This window comes from Aptenodytes patagonicus, chromosome 23, assembly GCF_965638725.1.
Source record: "Aptenodytes patagonicus chromosome 23, bAptPat1.pri.cur, whole genome shotgun sequence".
Classification (NCBI taxonomy): Eukaryota; Metazoa; Chordata; class Aves; order Sphenisciformes; family Spheniscidae; genus Aptenodytes; species Aptenodytes patagonicus.
The window spans coordinates 3,499,181-3,521,526 of NC_134971.1; the positions used below are offsets into that span (position 1 = coordinate 3,499,181).

General features: G+C 47.7%; 2 protein-coding genes across 4 annotated transcripts; both read left to right on the forward strand.

Moving 5' to 3' along the window:
* The first annotated feature begins 3,462 nt into the window (after window positions 1-3,462).
* Window positions 3,463-7,537, forward strand: LOC143170339 (TLC domain-containing protein 5-like). 2 transcript variants are annotated; one of them, XM_076358542.1, is made up of 3 exons: window positions 3,463-3,504; window positions 6,124-6,320; window positions 6,999-7,537. In XM_076358542.1, the coding sequence occupies exons 2-3, from the start codon at window positions 6,125-6,127 to the stop codon at window positions 7,535-7,537; spliced, it is 735 nt and encodes a 244-aa protein (XP_076214657.1). In that variant the 5' UTR covers window positions 3,463-3,504; window position 6,124. The 2 variants fall into 2 exon arrangements, with proteins under 2 accessions (XP_076214657.1, XP_076214658.1); XM_076358543.1 differs by lacking the exon at window positions 3,463-3,504 and adding an exon at window positions 5,692-5,749.
* Window positions 7,535-19,369, forward strand: LOC143170338 (TLC domain-containing protein 5-like). 2 transcript variants are annotated; one of them, XM_076358540.1, is made up of 3 exons: window positions 7,535-7,770; window positions 14,829-15,028; window positions 15,451-19,369. In XM_076358540.1, the coding sequence occupies exons 2-3, from the start codon at window positions 14,830-14,832 to the stop codon at window positions 15,987-15,989; spliced, it is 738 nt and encodes a 245-aa protein (XP_076214655.1). In that variant the 5' UTR covers window positions 7,535-7,770; window position 14,829; the 3' UTR covers window positions 15,990-19,369. The 2 variants fall into 2 exon arrangements, with proteins under 2 accessions (XP_076214655.1, XP_076214654.1); XM_076358539.1 differs by lacking the exon at window positions 7,535-7,770 and adding an exon at window positions 12,068-12,114.
* The last annotated feature ends 2,977 nt before the right edge of the window (window positions 19,370-22,346 follow it).

Consider the following 22,346-nt stretch of genomic DNA (forward strand, 5'->3'; position numbering starts at 1 on the left):
GAAGCAGACACTGATGATAATGAGAGAGGACTGGAAAAGATAAGGTAACATTTCTAGAAAAATGGAAATTAAGAAAAATATTTCTTTTTTTTAAGATACTAAAATAAGTTTTTTCAAAATGTTCTAACACAAAAAAGGGAGAAACTGTATTTCTGTTTCCTGGATCCCCCCACCACTCATTTACCTCTAACTGAAACACTTTCATCATCTCTGTTTTTCAGTGGAAACATTAAAATTAAATGAAACTTTTTTTTTTCAACAAAATCTGTTGTGATTTTAAAAAACATTTTATGTTGGGAAAGCAAGAAATGTAGATGGGAAGTATTAATCTAACTCTCCTGATTGCTATGGCCCTTCTTTCTGCCATTAATTAAATTTTCTTATATGCTTGGAGGGTTGATTTCAAGCCTTGTTCTCCATTGCTTTCCAACTATATTTAGAGATGTGAAACAAATTATTTGAATATAATCATTCTAAAGCTAAGCCGTGACAGGTTTGGTACAGCTGCACGGGTGGGTTTTCTTGGCAGATTTCTTAAGGTTCCCATTACTGTCTTTAATAGGGACTTCCCTGCGAGAACTGTCTTCTACAGCTGGAATGACAGGGATTAAACATGACAGCTTTTTCTATGGTGTGCCTTAATCACAGGATTCTTGAGGAAAAAACGAATTCTCCTCCAGCCAAGAGAATGATACTACAGCAGTATTTTAAAACAACTGCGCTACGACAACTGCATTTAAACTCAGCTAGTTAGTTGTTCGCTGGGTCAGCTGCAGGGGATGGATCATGCCAACGTGCCCTCCCTGCACAAACTTACCCCTGCCATTTGCCTCCATGGGATTGCTTATAACGGTGGGCTCTCAGAATGAGCTAAGGCGAGCTCTGCAGACACAGAGCGATACCTGCTCAGCTCCCCTCCGGCACTGGCTCTGTCCTGCTGGAAAAGCCTGCGTGACCGCTGCCGAACGCTAATAGTGGAAGATGTCTAGAAATGAATGCACCTACGTATACGCAACCAGGGACTGGTAACGGTTTTTATTCGCACGCGAGATCCTTGTTACCAGATAGAGATTTGGGGTTGATACTATATTTAAGTATTTTGCCTGATTCATTTCCATTACTTTCACATAAGCAGCTGAGTTAAACTGGCTGGGAGGCTGGTGGGGTGAGACTAAGGGATCTGTACTAAAATGGTGGAGGGTAGAAGAAACAGGAATGAACAAGTCAGCAGAAATTTGCTTTGCTTTTTAACTAAAGCATGCCAGCGTTTTGTTGTTTTTGTTGGAAAGAAACCTTTCCAGAGTTCTGTTTCTCTCTTATCTGGTCTAAAAGATTAGAAAAAAGTATAATTTTACATGAAAATTTCAATTCTGTCATAAAAAAAAATCCATTCAGAAAACAGATCACTGACCTGTACTCGTGTGCAGATAAAGTGTGTGGGAGGAGAATTTTCCTCTCCTGTCTCTGGCTGGGATGGCATAAACCCCACGGCGTACTAAGATGAGCCAATGTGTGTTCATGAATCAATCATACCTGCCACGGCTGAACCCTGCCAGGTGCATTGCTATGGGCTTGTGCCCTTGGAGAAGAGATGCTGCAAGTCCTAAGGGAGAGGTGTAGGTGACAACGGGCAAATTCATAACCCCTCCCTCAAGGAGCTGCCTTTCCTCGCAGGCCTTTCATTGAAACATCTCCCCCGAGCTCCTGTGAGGGCTGGCCGACACTGTGAGAGGAGGATGGAGGGTGAAACAAACAATCTTTTTTCATGCCAGCCTGAGAAGTTATTTGCATGTGACTGTTCACTGAGTGTGCTGCAACCCTATGAATAAGTCAGCAGGATTTGGATTGTGACCAAACAACAGCCCTGGCTGTTGCTCTGTAATTATAAAGACCGCTTAAGAAGCTTCCAGCTTTTACAATCCTTATTCAAAGCCAGTTCCATATGAAAAAGATGTTCAAGTGGCATGAAGGGATCTTGCCGCAGTCTCTCCCTCCTAAGATATAGACCTTCTTTAATACTCTACATCATGGAAATAAGTGCATGACAGGATGGCACGCTGCTAAGACAATGACACTTTCTCTCTTTTACTTCCCCCCCTTTTTTTTTTTTAATTTTGGCTATTATCAATATTTAAAGATTAGCAGATAGGAAGAATGAATTTAAACCACCGATCTGTACCTTTGGGACACCCTATCTTATTTTACTTCCTGCATGACCTTGAACAAATGACTTAATCCCCATTAGATGATGGTGATAATAATCCTTCCCTTCTCCCAGTCCTCAATTTGTGCTAAATAGCATAGTTCACGAATGATGAACGTTACAGCTGATTCTGCTGCCAGCCATCATAGAAGACATTTATTACACTGACTCTCAGCAAAGCTCTAGTTTCCAGCTTGTTTCTATTGTGAAAAATGTCAAGTTATTTCATAGATTATAAGCAATTATTTAAAAGCTCAGAAGCGACCATTCTGATTGCCTTCATAACCCTAGCCTGCAAATCTTACCCAGTAATTCCTGCGTTAATCCTACACCTGGTAGCTGAGCTGTAACTTGGCTACTGATTTCAGAGTCAGTTGACAGTCTACTTGAACACTTGGTAAAGGGTCCCAGGGGTTTGTGAGCCTCTTTGTCAAAAGAGACCAAAAATAAAGTTGTGAAAGGCAGCTAACTATTTACAACAGTATATTTACAAGTAATGGTACACATATACACTCTTATAGTATAGAAAAGATACATCAGGATCAAAATCTGGCTCTTAACTGACAAGGACTATTCCATTTAATTTTCAGAAATTCCTCTAAGTCATTTGCTCCCACAAAAGCAGCACTGCATAAATTTTGGAATATTATTTCTGAAAGCTGGGAGGGAAATTACAAATGTATTAAATGCTGAATAAGGGTATCTGCACATCAGTATTGCAGCTGAGATCAAAGCCAAGCTGTGCCAGGTGTGCAAACACATCACAAGAGTTGCTCTCCACTGAAAAGTTTATAAACACAATAACAAGTCTCTCAGACTTGTTGATAACTGGTCCTAAATAGGAAAACAAACACTAGGAGCCTGTTTGTTTCACAAAAAGCTACAGTTGGAAGGCAAAGGTCTTCACTCCCCTGTCTTCCAGGAATACTTCTGGCCTCACAGGAGCATCTAAGGGATGAAAAATATATAGAGCAGGAAATTCCAGCTTTCCAAGACTAATAGTCACCTCCCACAGCCATAGATAAACAATGCAGGGAACAATTGCTCACAAGCAGATGTGCCTCACAGTGGCTATAAGAACTCACATAATCTCCTGAACAACCTGATCTGCTACCAAAGCAGCCCTTGTGCCTGAACAGTCTCCACGCTCTCTGTGCCTGCTCTTCTCCTCAGGAGCTCCTCCGCTCCTCCACCGTTAGGACTCAAGCATCAGTGACGTGAACCCCAGGTGTGAGTGAAGAGCCAGCTGTCAGCTGAGTCCCTGTCTAAAAACACCTCTGTGGGTCCCATCTCTATCGCTTGTGAGTATAAGGGGTGCAACCCCATTCATCTTTTACTTTTATCTGTGGTCTGGTCATTCACGAGCTCTCTGGAGAAATGAGCCAGATCCCACTCAGCTCCAAAATCAAATCAAGGACATGGTATACCTTTGGAAGTTATGGTCTGTCTGTAGGTAGACCTCTCTCTCTAGTTCCGGCTCTTCTCAGCCAGAGACAACTGAACTGGCATCCTCAGAATATAAAAATGGACGAATACTCCTGACTTCCCCCTCTGTTGACAGATGCTGGAGTGCGTACAGGAGATGCACTCCTATTAAGGACTGACATCAAGGGTGACTTTTCCACTTCACTGCTGTAGCAACTGCAGAGCTCTAAGCGAGTGTGCAGACCAGATAGGAGGTGGGGTACCTGATACATCCATGATGTTTAGCAGTGCCCAGGTTCAAGCAAGACTCGGAATGGCTGGAAAATTAACAATTTGCTGTTGGTATTTAATTTCTTTTATTGGTCATTGCCCTTTCTTTCCTCCTCTGCTTTCTACCTGTGAGGAGAATGAGTGCAAGCTGGGAGAACAGGGCTCTGTTCCTTGCACTTCCCGTTTTTTCCTGTGGCCTGAAGGGAGACTTTGAGCATTTCTAACTGTTCAAGTGATCCCGTCAAGTGCCCTCATCATTCCTGATGCTCACAGCCTTAGGACTTACAGTCCCGGTAGAATTAGCATAGATCCTAACACTCCAATACAACGCCTTCAGCAGCTGAGCTTACATTCTTTACAGATGCCAGCAGGGACTAGTGCCGGAGCTGCAGTGGGACCCCCTTTCTCTGTGCCGGGGGGTCCCTGCTTGCACAGCCCCAAGCTGTGGGCTTGCTTTAGAGCAGGGGCCAAAATGCTGGCAAAGGAGGGAAAAACCAGGAAGTTTTAGCTCAAATATAAGAGCAATGTATAATCTACAATCCAGCTAGAGGCTTATTTTAATGTGTTACCAGAGTTTTACAACACAGAGAAACATCCTGTGGAGTGCAGCACACTCAACAGACCTAAGTGACCACAGGTGAGGACTCGCATGCTCTGAGTGATTGGTTTCACTCCCAGCATAGAGCTCTTTGGCTGTAAGGGAAGGTTTGGGTTGTTTGGGACACACAATCTCCTTTAGACAGTTTTTAAAGCAAATGGAATAAACAGAAATTACATGAGTCCGCTGTCAGGGCTTGGAGGAAGCACAGTCCTTTCCTGGTTACTCACTCCTGCCTCTGCCCGGCCCTGGTGCTCGGCCCCAGCTCAGCTCCTCGCTCACTCATCCTGTTCTGCGTGTTCTGTGTCACATTTCCCTGCGTGTCCCGCACCACTCCCCAGCTCCGGACCCAGGCAGTCCCAAGCTCACCGACTCCTGTCTCAGCCTCCCCTGCTTGCAGCCAGCACAGGACTACACAAAGGTGGTCACCGTAAACCCACCCACCCGGCCTCTGCTTTCAAAACCAGGTACAAAACTTGAAAGAGGACTCCAGGACGCTTTTTAAAACAACAACAACAAAAGGACAAAAGCATCTCCCCTCTTGCCTGATCCAGCTTTATTCTCCACTTTATTCTCCATCATCAGAGAGAAAAACATTCAACCAAATTAAAGTCTGGGGACCCTATGGGACACTTACAGCCGGAGGGCTGAGGCTGGATGGAGGTACCAGCCCGGCTGACACACTCCAAACGCCTGTCCTTATTTCTCCTACCCTGTTCCCCCTTCCCCGCACTGTCCCCCAGCAGCACGGCCCTCTCTCTGCCCCGGAGCACGCAGCTGTGCTGCTCGGATCCCTTTTCGCCTCCGGGGTAGGTAAGCGGGGCAGAGCAAACGGGGATGGGGAGCGGAGGGGCGGGAGGTGCCCAGCGGCGGCTCGGGGCAGGGGGAGCATCCGCCGGGGGCGCGGAGAGCTGGGGCGGGGGAAAGACCCTCCCCGGCAGGAGCTGCCCCGGCCGGGGGAGGGAGGGAAAGGGAGAGGAGCGGAGGGGAGGGGAAGATAAAAGCCTCTCGGTGCGCGCCGGCGCCGCCTCCCTTCCCGGGGCCCGCAGAGCCGGAGAGGGGTAGGCGGCAGCGGCGAGCCCGGGGTAAGGAGCGGGCAGGGGGCCGCCGGGCGGGCGCCGGGCTGCTGAGCAGCCCCGGGGCAAGCGCCGCTCTGGGCCGCTGCGGGGGCGCCTGTTCTGCCCCCCGCCCCGTGCCGGGGAAGGGGGTCCGGCGTCCCGGCGCCCCGCCGCTCCGTCCACCGGCCCCCGAGGGTGAGCGGGGCGGTCGGGGAGGGCCGAGCCGAGCCGAGCCGAGCCGCTTTGGCTCGGGGGGGGTGCTGCGATCTTGTCTTTCCCCAAACACGGTAGGGTTCTGGTAACGAGGAGGGGCGCGCAGGGAAATGGTGCTACAGAGGGTCTCGGGAGAGCGTCATGCTCACGGGAAGGGTACAAGGCCTGTTTTGGTGGGGTTGTTTTGTTTGTTTGGTTTGGTTTGCTCGTGTGTTTTGGGTTTGGTTTGTTTTGGGTTCCCCCTCCCGGGGTTTCTGCGAATGGGCTGGGGTGGATACTGAGGCAGATGGTCTGGATGAACACCCTTTGCTGACAGGGCTGCTGTGTTCATAACGTCCTCACTCTGTGTTCAGCAGGATGGTTTCCATCGTTCTCGAGGTGACCTGCAGCCTGGTTGCCTGGCTGTCTCTGTACGCCTGCTTCTGCTACTGGAACAAGCGCCGTTCCTACGAGTGGAGCTGTCGCTTGGTCACCCTGGTGCATGGGGTGATTGTCACCTGCCTCTCGGGTTACGTTGCTCTCTTGGATGGCCCCTGGCCTCTGACCCATGCAGGTACGTTTGGAGTCTTACCCTGACACATGTCCTTGTCATGCAGTGTGGACACCTCTGGTTACAGGTGGGGTTGGGGGGCTGATTGCTTTTGCTGTCTGTTCTCTTCTGCGTATGTTTTTGGGGCATGTTTGGGGCAGGATTTTGTTTAACTCCCTTGCTTCTTCTCCAGCCCTTACCACTTGTTGCTGTTAATCTTTTTATTCTTTTTTTTGTTTTATCCATGTACATATTGAAAGTTTTCAGGTTGGCAGCTTGAGTTTATTGCCACATTAGGTGTAGCAATGTGTTGAGAATAGACTAAGTGCTGTTTGCATCTTTAAGGGTGTAATAACTCCTGGCATTTGGCTGTGGGGTTTTGTTTGCTGTTTCCTATCATTAAATCTCAAATAGTTCTGCTGATAGGGGTCAGGCTTTCCATCCCTGATTTCTAAAAGGGTGGCGAGAAAAAGGAGAAACAGACAGTGTGGCAGGATGGGATGGCCTGCCTGGGTCTGCTGGGCAGGCTGAAGTGTGAAGGGAGAGCAGAACCAGACATCCAAGCTTCCAGCCTGGCACGTGGCCCATGGGATAAGGCTGGAAACTAAGGAGGAAAGAGGCATGCTCACAACCTGTATTGCTCCATATTGTAGAAGAATGTCTTAAATAAGACCCCAAGCTTATGTACATTTTTCATTTCAGGTTCACCAAACACATCTCTTCAGATCCATGTGCTGTCCCTGACCTTGGGTTACTTTATCTTTGACCTGGGCTGGTGCCTATATTTCCAGACGGAGGGGGACCTAATGCTGTTCCATCACATGCTGAGCATCTGTGGCATGATCATGGTGCTGGGGCTCGGGAAGTCTGCTACAGAAGTCAATGCTGTTGTATTTGTTAGCGAGATCACCAACCCACTGCTCCAGACCCGGTGGTTTCTGCGGGAAATGGGGTGTTACCACACTTTTCTGGGAGAGGTGGTGGATTTCTTCTTTGTGTTCCTCTTCCTGGTGCTGCGAATCGGGGGAGGAGCTTTGATCATGTGTGCGATGGTGACATCCCCTGATCCCAGCTGGCTCCTCAAGGCTGGAGGCCTGGCCATGTACATTGTATCTTTGGGGTTCATGGTTGAAATCTGCCACTTTGCCAGGAGGAAAATGTTGAAAAAATACCGTTCCTGGACAAGCCTGAGGAGTATGAATGCACCTGTGAAAACTAATGGGCACTTGACAGCTCATTAACAGCGTGTGGATGACAATCCCTTGGGCTAGGAGCCTGGCTACTGAAGCCTATTGCTGTGAAAAGAACTCCTAAAAGTGATGTGGAAACGACTTTCTGGCACTGGTCTCCTACCCCTGGAGGAGATGAATCAGCGCTAGGAACACAGGAAAGCTGACAGAAGAGGGGTTTGAGAGGAAATCTGAGGAACCTGGCACGTCTACTGAATTCTGATTCCCTGACTTCTCCAGCAATGGTACAGTCTCGAGGAGGGTGGCAATGCCAGACCTATTCAGTCTGCAACCAATAATGGCACAGTCTGTATGTTCTGTAATCATTTTGGAGCTAGACTTATTTTACAGTGTAGAGCCAGGAAATCAAATCTGAAAAATCCCATCTTCCTGCCAGTGGGACCAGGTAGAGGTGTGACCTAGCAAGATTTACTGAGCCTCACTTTCCCTTAATCCTGGAGTTGGACAACACACCTGACTGAGTACTTGGATGAAAGCCTCTGAACAAGACTCCAGTGCTTGCAGGGTTATAGTGGAGTTGTTCTTTGAGTGTGTGAAGTGATGGTACTTGAGGTGAGGCAATGTTTTGCCTCGTTGTTTTTAATTATACTTTTTTTTTTAAAATACTTGCATTCAAGCAGATACAGATCTTAGAACAGTGTGACTTCACTGGGATTGAGTCAGGTTCTTGCAAACTCCCTTGCAAACAAGAGTCATGAATTAGACCTGTGCCAATAAACTCTGTAAGCAGGTGTTCACCTAGCCTTGGATTGCTTTAAAGAAAAATCAGGCATTTTGTGGGTGAGGGATGACAGAGAAGAGCCGCCTCTGGATGCTCTTTCTGTTCTGGGGTTGGCTCATTTACAAGCCACTTTAAGCTGAACGCATGGCTAACGAGTCTAAGAAGTGACTATATTTTCAGGGGTGACAGTAACGTTTAGGCAGATCTCAGTGTAACATCTGCTCCATACCAGCAGGTCTCAGAGTATGGACCAGTTCTCTTGTTTTCTTTACCTCTCAGAATTGTGTTCTGACACTTCCCCTGGGGTTTTAATGTGAATTTCCCTCTGTTTAAGGCTGCAGTTCAGATTTACTCTCCCATTAAAACCTTGCTTACAGCTGAGGAACAAATGGCCTTGTGGTGCCCTCAGGCTTAGCAAGGCTGGTTGCCTTTCCTTCCTGCTTTCAAAGACCTTGTTTAGAAGAGCTTCTTCATGGAGCTAAAGAGCCCCTGAAACAGCCTGTGTGGCTCTTGCTCAAGTGCCGCAGAGGTGAAGGAGGGGAGCAGTGGGAATACAGCTGCTGTGGGGATGCAGCTCCTCCAGGCTTCTTACCTCACTAACTTCGGCACTGTTCAGTGCAGATATCTGCCTTGGCTGGGGGTTAGAATAAGGTGTATGGAGAGATTAAAAAATGATATGAAATAACCTAACTTTTGACATGCCCTCTGAATGCATTGCAGCTGTGAATCCAGGCAAGTTAGCAGGCTAATAAATTTAGAAAAACAGGAGCCTTGCACTCCTGATACCTTGCCAGCATGGCTCTGGGCGCCTGGCCTCATGAGGTATCAACTCCTGCCAGAGTCACTGTGCTCTTCTGAAAACTCCTATGAGCGATTAGACTTCTAATAAAGTTATGTTTTCTTTTAAAAAAGAAACAATTGCTGTAATGTTCTTTTGTTCTGGGTCTTAAGGAGGCAACTGAAGTTAATGCTGAGGAAAACAGGCTTGAGGGTAGCCTAAGCATGCTAAGGCTAGTAGCCACTGGCAAAGCTCTGACTCGGGCAGTTCAGGAAGGAGTGAGCTGGTGGGGAAACAAGCACAGACCGAGCCATGTGGTCTGGAGCTCAGGCTTGAGGTGTGAAGGATAGATGAGGGTCAGCTGAAGCTCAGATTTGTGACTAATGTACCCATAACCTGCCTTGCCAATGAGTCCCGGTCAGTATCGCGGGGAACTTAAGAATGGGCCATTAAACTGAGGTGTTTGCTCTTGGCAGACGCCAGGTCACAGGGTAACTTAAATTCTGGTCACGGCCTACATCCCAGGTTGCCTTTTTTCTCTGCAGCACCAATGCCTCTCTGTTGCTGCCTTTCATCCTAGGAATGACCAATTCAGAAGGCTTGGGTTGCAAGGTGGTTTGTCTACACTGTCTTTGGAGAAGCAATTGAAAGCATGAGAACACCTTTGGTGTTATGAGATGTCCTAAGCTACTGCTGAGTGGCTGTTTCTGGCTGAGAACCTGCTACTGCTGGGCCAGGACTCCGCTGTCTGGAGTGGAGGTGGGCCTGGGCTTGGCTTCCAACAAGAAAACTCTCTTCCTTTGGCTGAGGGACGGTAACCCAGTGCACCCAGCTTGCTTGCATGCAAAACAGAACTGATGGTAGTTACCCTCTGAGATCTGAAGCAAAGTAAGTGCCCTCAGGTGGTCATGCACCACATCTCATCTAGGGGTAGTTTTAGTGTTAAACCCTCTAATGTGATGCTAGAAAAGCAACTGGCTCCACCCTCAGTATCCCATTGGATTTCTTACTTGCTAACATTTCAAATAATGTAACTTTTAATACAGGTGCCTGATTTTTATCTGTCAAATATCCTTGAGGGCTTTTCAGTCACAAAAAGTGAGCATCAGTCTTGGCCTATCACTGAGGAAGGCTATTGGACTCTTCTGTATTTCCAGTTCTTGTATATTTCCAGTTTATTTTTGAGAAGAAGTTTCCCAGTGTTGGCAAGCTAATATGTTCTGTGACCCTTCAGTGTTGTAAGCTCTTGTTAGAATAGGTACAGAAGGAAGACAAGAAGAAAGAATGTACTGCTGAGGGAGGGTGTAGCTATACTAAAACGGGTAGCAGTGTGTGAATAACTGTTAGCAGAGGTTCCTGTCCTGGGCTGTTTTGCTGAACGCTATTCATCTGCAGGCAAAACGAGCCAGTGCAACTCAGCCGGCCTATTTAAATGGCTGACTCTGCACAAAGCAAACAAGAAAATTAGTGTATAAGCTGCACCTAACTTCTGGTACAATCCACTGGGAGATGATTTAACTTGCCACCTTGCATCTCACTAGATGCAAATTTTGCACACTGTATGATCTAGAACAAAAAAACCTGCAACTCCTTCTCTATATTCTACCTCAGGCATTAAATGGTCCTTGCCTTGTTAGGACTTTTGGAGTATTCTTTTGCGACCATCTCTGTTGTTCTTCCTGGTGGCTCAGTTTCTGTGCTATGAGTCAACATTAGCCCTATAGCTTTCTGTCTGTCAACACTGTTCTGTGTCCTAAGCTATTAGAACAGCTCCATCTCAGTTGTTATTGAGGCTATGGGAGGGGGCCAGGTGCCTGGTCCAGCAAAGGTGGAGGAAAGCAAGATGAGACCTAAGATTTGTCAGAGAAGCAAATGGACTATTAATGCTAGTGAGGATGTTGTGCTGAAAAAGCTGAAGGATGAGCATCGTGTAGCCATAGGAACCTGTGCCTTGCCTGAACTGGAAAAGTAAGATAGATATCCAGTTGAAAACAGGCTCATTACAAGTGCTGTAAGAGGCAGGACAAGCCACTCCCATCATCTGTATTTCAAAAGGTAAAGCTTGACAGGATGAAGGGGAAAAAAAAAATATTTTGATTGCAACTTACGAAAGGAGTAAGCGTGTTGGTTGGAGGAACTTTTTTGTAAGCCACTTTAGGTGTCCTGCCTAAGTCCTGCATTTTGCTACTCTGGATGTAGATGAAGGGAGGAGAGAGAAAAGATGTGGTTTAGCACTGAATGCTTGTAGCGAGAAGAAATTGCTAGGCTTTGTAACTGCTGCATAAGCATTGGATGAGAGGGTATGTTTAGGGCAGGGCTGTGTGCTTTCCCAGCCTGCTGAAGCTGCATGCTCTGTGCTGTGCCTGGATGATGAACCCTGCGGGGTATGTTACCTTGAAGCTGGTGCTATACTGACGCAGTTTTGCAAGTCCTGTGGAAGAGTCGGTTCACATCAGGTGCTGCCTGGGCGCGAGTAAAGCAAGCCCATGTCTGCCTGCAGCTGTGTGGTCATGCCTGTTATCTCGGGGACACGTGAGATGATTGAAACAGGTCGTGGGTGCGTGGGACTAATTTTCTGTGCCCGCAGGCTAAAGCGATGCTGTATGCGTGTGTGCCCGGTGGGAACACGACCTGCCTCTTGTTCTGTGAGCAGCAACCTGTTGGGCATTGAACCGAGGTCCTCCCCGCCAGCCAGAGAGGCCTGCAAACCTGCGAGTTAGAGCACTCGGGGCCAGCGCCGAAGGTCGCCAGCCTCTTGGCTGCTGTTAGGAGGGATGCGCAACGGGGCTGCAAAGGCCGGCGGGGCGAGGCAGGAGCGGGGCGGCTGCGGGGGAGCGGCAGTGCCGGGCGGTGCGCCCCGCGCCCTCTCTGCGGGGCCGGCCGGGAGCGCCGGGGCCTCTTCCCTCCCGCGGCCGAGGCGGGCGGCGGCCCCCCCTCCCCGCGGCCCTTGCCGTCCCTCCTCCCCGCCAGCAGGTGCCCCTCGGCCGCCGCCGCCGCTTCCTCTTCCCGGGCGCCGGGGGGCGGCGGAGGCGCGGCGCCGGGCCGGCCCCAGCAGCCGCGTCCCTCCAGGTAGGTACGCGGGGCCGGGGCGGCCCCGGGAGGGCTGCGGGTAGCCGGGGCGAGGGGAAGGGCCTGGCCCCGCAGCCTTCCCCTGCGACTTGCGGGCTGCGGCCGCCGGGCGCTCCCCGGCCGTGCCTGCGCCGCGGGGCGGGCGCCTTCCCCCGAGGGCGGCTGCGTGCGGGGGCTCGGCCCCGCCGGCCGGCCCCCGCGAAGCTGCGGGAGCCGCTGGCGAAGAGCGGGGCCGGGAGGCGCGGGGGCGAGCGGTGCTCGTTCGTCGCCAGGCCCGCGGGCAGGTGGGGCGGGTGGCCGCGGGGCGGGTGCGCGGGCGGCGGCGGGGAGAGGGCGGCTGCATCCCGGAGAGGAAGGCTGCCGGCTGCGGGCCGGCTGGGCAGGCTGTGTCCGGGATTTGGGGCACGTTGTTTTGGCTCTCTGGGCGCCTCCATTTTTTCATTTGTACCTAAAAAAAAAAAAAAAAAAAAAAAAAAAAAGAAAGGAAATAACGGTGCTTTGCTGGAGGTGCCCATCTAGTTTTTAAGCTCTTTCGGGTAGAGCAGGGCTGTTCTGGACTAGGTTTTTAGGCACGTGTAATTATCGTAGAGCCTGCTTTTGTTCGTGACCCCATTGCTACTGGTGGTACAAACGATTATAATTACTGATGCTTTTAAAGGATGTTGCCCTTTCCAGTGTGTGGGGACAGGCGTAATTCACAGGTGCAATATATATTGTATATGCTAATGACAAATGTTGAGCTTTGATGTGTAGCCCCCATCTTTCTTTCCAGGGAACGGAGAAACATCTTTTTCACGAGTAGGTGTGGAAGACACCTCAAAATGTTTAAAAGGTCATTCCTGTTCCTTCTACCAGGCTTCTCCAGCTGGTCAGTCCCTTTTGTCACATCGGAATTCTTACTGCCTTATCTGCCCTGACTCTAAATGCATACAAACCTCAAGTACCAGGGATGTCAATGGAAACACCTGGTCACAGCAGTTAATTGCATCCTTATTTCATCTCCCCATGTTCCCGAGGCCCATTATACCATAATGGTTTTGTTTACCCAGCTCCTAAGTCATTCCTGGTAATAGTTGCAACAGGCCAAGCAGGAAAGTTGGGCATTGCAACTCTGACTCCTCGTCATGTGTAGTCCTTTTGGTGTTCCCCAGCCCTGGGTGTGAATCCAGCGCGCTGGTCAGCAGGTACCAGCAGGACCAGCGGCGCTTTTGCTATTACACATCTGGAAACTCGCGTATCCCAAAGCGTGACTCAACTTCTTTTGATGCACTCCCCTGAATGCTCAGGAGTAATGAGACGTATCTTATATTTCATGGAAAGGTATTATAAATATGAATGAGATGTAGATATTAGAGTATTATGTATTTGGGGGGCTTTTAGCAACAACAGCAGTGTCCTCCACAGATGTTTATGCACTGTGATTTTGTTCTGGCAGTATGTCTTCTGCTTGTTTGAAAGATTGTGTATTGCATAGTGAGTGAGGGAAGCTTCTTTTATAAAAGAAATACTGTTGAAAAAAATCTTTATGGGCAGCTTCTACAGCTTTTGTATCAAAAAGATTTGGAGGTCTTGGTGCCAAAAAAGATGAAATGAAGTCTGCAGTTAGGAGAGCTAAGTGGTTTTCACCTTGTATCGCTCCTCTCAAGCTGCAGAGGAGGGAGCGTCCAGTGCCTCGCCCAGGGGAGGTGTGGGGCAGGGCGGGGGGGCACTCATGGAATGCGGCTGGGGGTAGGAAAGGGACTGGCTGTATGAGTGCCTGGCTGCTCCCGAAGGTGGTGAGCCACTTTATCCGATCACCATTTGCTGGGGGATGCTCTGTTCTAATCTGAGCTTTGTCCTGATGTGCTTATGAAGAAGCTTGAACTGTATGTTGTTCCACTGGAAGTTTTCCTTGGGAGGACAAGGGGATTTTATAGCGTTTTTTTCCCCAACTGTCCTGGAAATGTGTTAGTGCTAGAAGGTTAAAATTCAGTAGCAGGAGGAGATGGCAATGCCTTTGTGTTCCTCTTGACCCATTTGCAGTTGGTGTCACTGCACTGGGAACATTATCAGTGGACCTAGCAAAAGACTGTGTGTTTTTTGGGTTTTCTTGGGTTTTTGTTTCAGGAGAGGAGGAACCAAGCTAGCAAACAGCATGACAGGATGAGTAGGTCAGGTGGGGCAACACAAGCAGACCAGTCAAATGCAGATATATGGGCAGGGAACTAAAACGAAGGGGGAGGCGTAGCTCTGGATCAAAGCCTTATTGCTGGATGTGGCGCTTCTCAGCCTGTCCCTCGGGCAGTGCAGATGAGCACTAACATATCCCAGCAGATCCTGCATCATAGACTGGTTGGGGAAGTCCTCCGAGGTGCTTTACCGAGTCATGGTATGTTTTCTGTTCAGCCAGGCTAAGAACGCACTGCCTTACAAGGTCATTGCTTTCAGCGTGTCTTCCCACAGCTGAGGTGACACTGGTGGGGGTCTGTGTGCTGGTGGCCACATGGTGAATCTGCCCTCATTCTCAAGGATACGCTTCTTTGATGTAGGCCTTTTCCCAGAGGAACCGCAGTTCCTCTGCAGAAAAAATTTGTCATGAGCAAGCAACACCATCAGAAAACGGCACTGTACACTCAGTGCTGGGATGGTTACGGGTGAAATGCTGCACTGGGTTGTGCTAACACTGCCGAAGGCTAGACCTTCTGATGCATTTTGTCTTTCCGTTCCTGTGACAGGATGCTGTTCCCCCTGCCTCTGCGGGTAGCCTGCAGTCTGCTTGCCTGGCTCTCTCTCTACGCTTGGTTCTGCCATCGCTACAAGCACCGGAATTATGAATGGAGCTGCAGGCTGGTCACGCTGACCCATGGCATCCTTGCTACCTGTCTCTCTGCTTACATTGGCTTTATTGATGGTCCCTGGCCTTTCAGTCACCCAGGTAAGTAAAGAAAGTTGTGGTCCCAAGTCCCCCAGTGGGCGATGGCACAAGGTGGGGTTCTCCTACCACCTCAGTATCCAGCCCACTTGAGGAATGATGATTGTAATGATATCTGAGCTGCTTTGTGGTGGAAAGTACTAGAGAAATGGAGGGACTGGTACTGTATTTTGCTAGTGTAATGGCCCTCCCCAGCTGCAATCTGGCAGAGTGTGTGATCACGTTGTGTGGCCATTACGTGTGTACAGCTGTTAGACTAACAACTGTAGTATTGTGACTTGTCTGACTTCTCCAGCTGAGCTGTGATCAGTACAAGCTAATACCAGCCTGCCAGTGCTGAAGGTGAATACCCCTTCCTTGTCTCGGATCCTGCCTGCTTGTTGCCTCCATGCTTTAAAGCTCTGTGTGGTGTCTTTATGTTTCAGGATCACCAAACACAACTCTTCAGGTACATGTGCTGTGCCTTAGCTTGGGCTACTTCCTCTTCGACCTTTGCTGGTGTGTGTACTTCCAGACAGAGGGTGCCCTGATGCTGGCCCACCATCTGGTGAGCATCTTGGGCATCACAGTGTCATTGGCACTCGGGGAGTCAGCTGCAGAGGTCAATGCCGTCATCTTTGGTAGCGAGATCACTAACCCGCTGCTGCAGGCCCGCTGGTTCCTGAAGGAGATGGGGTGTTACCACAGTTTCACAGGTGATGTGGTGGATTTCTTCTTCGTGGTCCTCTTCACTGGGGTGCGGATTGGAGTCGGGGCCTGGCTGATGTACTGTGAGCTTGCTTCTCCCAAACCCAGGTGGTATATTAAGCTGGGGGGCGTCATCATGTACGCTGTCTCCTGGGTTTTCATGGTCAGCATCTGTCGCTTCGCTAGGAGGAAGAGCATGAAGAAGTACCACACCTGGAGGAGTTGGAGGAGTGATGAGTTATACTTGAAAACTAATGGACATCTGAAAAACCATTAGCTGGATGCTGAGTAAAGACTTCCTCAACTTCACAATCTGGGAAGAAGGGGATCGTGCCTGAAATGCCACTGTCGGGAGAGGAGCCAAAACACGTTAGCAATTCTGGAGCCAAATTTATCCCTGGCATAACTCCATTGAAATCCATGGAGCTATGCCATGGATTCATTGGATCTGCAGTGTTTGGCCTGGCAGAAGCTGGCTCCGTGTGTACGTAAGCATACGCTAAATGATACGAGTGAAAGAAGGGCTAATTTTACAGGCTAAACATAACTAGTCCAGCAGTGCAGGTGTAAATAGTAATGTTAGTAGCTAACTCCTTCAGCACTGGTAGAATCTTGGAAGAGAGGAGAAAATAACACTAGATCTTCATGTTCAGTGTCCTGTACAGTCTAGACAGCTAGAGTGACTCTTCATACCGTTAGGAAGAAGCATGTTCCAGTGTTTTGTCAGAGTTGGGATTCCTGGCTCTTCCACCAACTCGTTATGTGACCTTGGGCAAGTCACATAACTCTAACTCTGTGCCTAATTTCCCCATCTGTGAATTGGGGGTGATGGAGCTGATCCATCTGTGTTATGCACTTTCAGATCTTTACTTGAGAGGTGCTATATAAATGCAAAGTGATGGTTGTTATCTGCACTTCGTTCGTTATCCCTGCGTTTCCTTTGGGAGAAACGATTTTGGTGGTTGAGCTAGAGTGTGACTCTAGAAAGAACAGTATTTTAGGTAGGTCGTTGTTTCCTACCCTTTCTAATTCCTTTTAATAACTTATTTAATAACATATTGGTAACTTATTTTTCAGTAGTGTCCAGAAACTCTAATCAGCACTGGCACCTTGCAGGACTAGGTGCTCGGTGAATACACCCAAAGGCACAGCCCCCGATGTGAAACGCTTCTCTGACTTTTTCCCTCTTCTTCATTCCTGACTGTTAAAACTCCACCCACGCCCTCCAAATACTGCTTTTAGCTCCTTGAGTGACCAACACTCCGTTACGAGAAGCCCCATCAGGACTTGCCAGTAAGTGGTTTTCTTGCTGATGGCCCAAGCCCTGGTTTGTCTGCAGAATGCCAAAATTCCCTCTGCTGTGCATATTGGCCCAAATGCAGGCATAGTGTGGAGCCAGCCTGAGACCAAACGGCATGCCTTGAGATTGTCAGACAAATACCTTCCCCAAATTGTAAGTAACTTTTAAAAGTAAGAACAGTAAATGCAGTGTGTTTTACTGCAGCAATCTGCAAACGATCTGTACTTGCCGGTTTTGGCAATCTAAAGGGAGCAGGGGCCAGAACCTGATTTGTAGTGAAGGCTGTGTGTTTCTGTTGCCCTTGAAAGTGTCATCCCAGATTCAGATCAGTGTATCTGAACCCAGAGTCTGCCACAGTGTTTGGGGATAGTGAGGTACTGTAGGTGAATGTCTGGGAGTTCTATGGAAAAATGATTGAAAAACACTTGAAACTAGCGTTGATGCTTTTCCTCAGGACCATAGATACCAGTTTCGACAAGAGTGTTTCCTCAGATCCAACTTGGGATTTCTGGTTGAAGAGTGGCCAACATGCGTCTTCAAAACACAGTGGCTAAGGTGGAAGAGCTATGCAGCTTCAAATCTGTCCTGTTCAAGCCAGAGACCTAACCTTGGCTCTCCTTCATCTGAATTGATGCCTTGACCCCTGGACTTTGAATTCACTTCTGTCTCCCTGATTGGATCTGGGTCACTTTATAAAAGTGAGCATTTATAGGGTAAGAGAGACTTATTTTACAGCCTAATTAAAGAAGTGAGAGGCACAGAATCTGGCCTTTTTTAAGTGAACCTAACTGGGAGAAAAAAATAAGCGTTACTTACCTGGTCCCATTTGCAGGGAAAAACTGTCCCCCAGTCGGCAGCTTCTGGTGTTTATTTCACTGTATGTTCTTAAGCGCTGTTCCTTTGTTATTGCTTGTCATTATTATGATCATTTATTTTGAGCCTCAGCACCAGGCATCCAGTGCAGCTCAGGTGCCAGTTCTGCTGTGAGCCTTGCCTCCTGCAGCCAAAGACCTGAAGAGCCCAAAGCACTTCAGATTAGCAGAGCCAACTGATGGGTGAGCTGGTCCTGAAAAGGAAACTTGACTCATTTTGCACAGCACAGTGATACGACTGTTGAGCCTTGAAGGGAGACAAGAAGGGCTAGTTGGGGCTTGCTGGTTCTTTCGCAGCTCTGCTGCTGCTGTCGGGCACGTCAAGGAGCCTTTTTGCCTCAGCTTACCCACTTTATTAAGCGGGTACAGTACTACCTACCTCGTGGGGCGTTTTCATTTGTTAACACTAAGCCAGCTTTGATGAATGCTTGGTGGTCTGTGTCAAGCTGTGCTGTACAAAGGCAAAATGCTGTTGCTTTGAGTGAAGCACTTCTCACTATGACCCATCATCAGTACTTTGTCACCTGAACATGGCACTTCACAGCATCTGGCTTGCCTTACAAAAGCAGGAGTCCAGGGTGTTTTGCAGTGGTGCTTATGGGTAGGAGTCAAAAGGAGTAAGCTAGACATGTGCGTAAAGATCAGCCGTGCTACTTCTTGTTCAGGTGGACTCCCAAGTTGAAGAAAGGATGTCTGGAGGGTTTTCCCTAGTAAGGATTGCAGTAAACCTGGAGCCAAAAGAGTTTCAGCAGCCAGCCTGACCAGGGAATAAGGGCTTTCAGCAGCAAGTCCTGAAGAAATGTAGGTGAAAACATCCTGTTCATTTCTCAGTGCAGCTGTTGACTTGCCCACCAAGAAGAGTTTCCTGAGCAGTCCTGATGATTTGGACTCTGACCTCTGCTGAGGTTTGGTGTGCAGCTTAATGCATGGTTACAGCCCTTCTGTGGGGGCTGTACAGCCCACACCTGCCCAAGTGAATAAGGACGTCAGTTAGTGACTGCAGGTATCTATGATACCTTGTGTGAAGATGTTTTGAAAGATAATGCACTTAATGGCTGAGTGGTCTCCTTCTTTGAACTGGGGGGAAACTTGGTTGGAAGAAGTAGAGGACCGTGATCAATGTTGAGGCTTTAGCAGTTAAACCAGGGCACCAGAAAACAAAAGAGCAATTAGGAATGTCTTTATGAGGTAGAGCTAGCAACGATGTCTCAGAGCAAAGCCTTGTAGTCTATCTGGTGGGCTCCAGCATAGAATCACAGACCCATAAGAAGTATAACGTTCAAGCTATGGAGCACATGGTGGGACCTGTCTTCAGGCTAGTCCATAGTGGCTAAAGCAAATTGTAAGAGGAAACTGCAGAACTAGTGTGAAATAATAACTTGTGTTTGAATTACTGTGTAATAGCAACTAATGTTCCACCAGTGAATGGTGTAGATGCTTTGTATTATGTTTTATAAAATAAAGATTATTTAATTATATGAGGAATTTGTCTCTTTGGATGCGGTTTTTAAGTCATGTATTGCTGGATGAGTCGGCATTGCCAGTGTAAATGAACAGAGTGGTGGTCTGTGGGTGCTTTTTAGGGACTGAGCCAACAACGTGTACAGCTTTCACCATTATTGCTTCTTAGACATGTTAACAGGCAGAGAAACCACTCCTCTTTGCAAGGTTGTCGTGAGGAGTACTTAGTAGTTCGGTGTTTGCTAATAGGTGCTTTCAGGTTGTTGACTGGCTGAACAGGGTGCATTTCTTCCATAGTGTTTGTTCCCAGGCTTTTCATGTGCCTATCCTCAGGCACTCACGGAGCAAAAATGTTTCCTTTGTTTTCCATGCCCTATATGCTAAAGAAGAAGGTTCTCCTGTGTTTCCACACCATGAACCATGAGCTCTTCTCATTCGTAAACTAAGCATTGTTGCCTAGGAATTGCTTCATTGGAAAGTCTGATAGGAAGAGCGTATATTTTAGCATTATTTAATGTTGCCTTGTGTGGGGGTACTTGCAGCTGTAGAGATGAGCCAAAGTCAGCACTGTGCAAAGGTGCAGATTTAATCTGGGGTCCAGGTGGTGCTAGTCTGTCTCTCCATGTGCCTGCTGTGGTGTTACTGCTTATGTACTGGGGAGCTGTCTTCATTCAGAGCCAGAAAGAAACTGCAGGGCTGTGCAGCATGTGTATATCATGTTCTTTTCATGCCCCAAAGCTCCCTGGGCAGGACTGACTGTGCCACATAATCTGCTGTGGGAGATGCGAGCTGCCAGGAGGATGTTGTGCAGGGCTCAGGTCTGTTTGCACAAGAGCTTCTTTTGCCCTTGATGCAATAGCTTAGCACCGGGAAAGCCACCAACAGAACAGATTTGTCAAGTGATTTAGAAAGTTGTGCACTCTTTTTAAAGGCTCTGCTTCAAAGGATGCTCCTAAAATAAGAGGAGAGGAAAACATATCTTTCAGTGATGCTTTCAGCGATTGCAGTGAGAGACCTAGGCACCAACAAGAATTTCTGTGAACCAGGCACTGTACAGACCCAGAACCTAAGAAGGGCCCTGCCCTGCGTGGCCTGTACCAGCAGCTCTGAAACTGTGTGTAGCCAAGCCATGCTCAGGGAAGACCTGAATGTCGTGTTGTGTGTGTTGTGTTGGTAAAGAATAGCTATCTGCCTTGCTTATGGTCACAGCATTTTACCAGAGGTCCAGCATGCCAAAAGTCTGTTTTTTATAAATAGTTAAGCCAACTTAGTTTGGATGTAACCCTTAAATCTACCTCAAAATCCTCCAGCGCTGGGGAGCAGCTGTGTAGTGTTGAGCCCTCTAGAGATGCTGGCCTGTTTATACTCTACAAGCAGCCTGGCTGCATGATGAAGTGGTCTCGGGGACTGCAATAATTTATCCTGGGAGTTTGTTTAACCTCTGAGGTAGTCCAGAAGCAGAAAAGAAAGCACAGCAGCATTCTGAAGCTTTGCTTTAGAGCTGCAAGCGTCTTCCAAGTTTCATGTCTTCAGGAATGACATGCCAGAATCTAGCCTTAAGTCAATGGGCAAATGTGCTTTGACTGTAAAGACTGAAATCCATACCCCTCCCCATTTTATTTCACTTTTTATATTCCCATTATTTCTTTTAGCCATTTCTTCTCTGCTGCCTGCCTTTTGCTGCTACTGGCCCTGCAGTGGAGCTTTATAAAATTAACCTCCTCTTTCAGTCCTCTGCCCTCTTTTTCTAACTGAACTCCTTACTTGTATTTGAAGAAATTGCAATTTTATGATATTCAAGGCTTGATTCCCTTGCATATGTAGTCCAAGCACTGATGTAAAAGCATAGCATTTTAAGTCTTTGGAGTCTGCTACTAGACTAATACCAGTGCTGTCAGCAGGTCTGTTTCTTGGACAAAAAAAATATGAGAGAATGTTTTAAGCTTCATGGAAGTTGTGGGTATGTTCCTGATACTTGCAGATTTTGTATAGCTTGGCTGGGAGTAAAATAACACGTCTGCTGCCATTTCTAAAGAAATCAAATTTCAGAGAGAGAGAGAGAGAGAATCAGTCAGCATTAGCTTTGTGTTGCATAAGCAATTTCTGGGCAAGGAGCAACTCTTTGGTTATACCGATATACCAGCACTTTTCTCTTTCCAAGTCAGCTTCAATATGTGCTCTAGTAAATCCATGTAAGAGAAGGTGTTAGCTTTTGCTGGCTTTGTCCTGTTTCCCTCAAGTTCCAGGGGGAGTTTGGCAGCTGGTAAGTTGGCAACATAAGTGATCTGTAGAAAATGACTTTAAGAAGGAACTGAACAGATCAAGGTCGATGGAAAAGCTTTTGCAAAGTAAGAACAGTTTACCGGTAGTTAATTTCATATGGGAAGGAGAAAGTGTCACTTTCTGTGGCTTCTCAAATGTTACAAAGTCTAGGTTTTCAGCAATGCTTGTATTATGTTGTTGTTTGAATTGTGTATATGGTGTCAGAAGGTTAAGATCTGTTCAGTGTAACTGATAATTCTCAAATGTGATGAGAAATAATGTTATTCTCCATCTCTTTAGATTTTACCCTAATAACAAATACCTCTTTTTTTTTTTTTTTAAAAAATCCCCCCTCCAATCAGAAGATATTGATTCTAGCAGAGAGCAAGAAGGAAGCTTGTGACAGAATGCACAGCAGCTTTGTCCTTACAAAGGTTGCTGCTTTAATTATGCTGATATGGAAAGAAAGCTTAGTGCTATAAAAATGCTTACTGTGATGTGGATTATCCAGGTTTAGGAACTGTAATAAGCGTCACAGTAGAAGCTCTGATAGATTAGGCTATCTGTGTCTCAACAAAGTCAGCAAAGTACTGCATTTGTGTCCAAGTGACTTAAAAGCATCGACCAGCTCTGTATGCATTTCCAGCATTTACAGTGAACTGGATGCAGAACAAGCTGCCTGGCTGTAGGTAGCAAATCGTGTGCCTATTTTAAGGTATGAGATGGTAAAAGGCTTTGA

Bases quoted from the DNA above. Each gene is read 5' to 3' on its own strand.
- LOC143170339 (XM_076358542.1), top strand. From the start codon at position 6,125: ATGGTTTCCATCGTTCTCGAGGTGACCTGCAGCCTGGTTGCCTGGCTG. The intron at 6,321-6,998 runs GTACGTTTGGAG...TTTTCATTTCAG, and splicing joins CTGGCCTCTGACCCATGCAG to GTTCACCAAACACATCTCTT.
- LOC143170338 (XM_076358540.1), top strand. From the start codon at position 14,830: ATGCTGTTCCCCCTGCCTCTGCGGGTAGCCTGCAGTCTGCTTGCCTGG. The intron at 15,029-15,450 runs GTAAGTAAAGAA...TTTATGTTTCAG, and splicing joins CTGGCCTTTCAGTCACCCAG to GATCACCAAACACAACTCTT.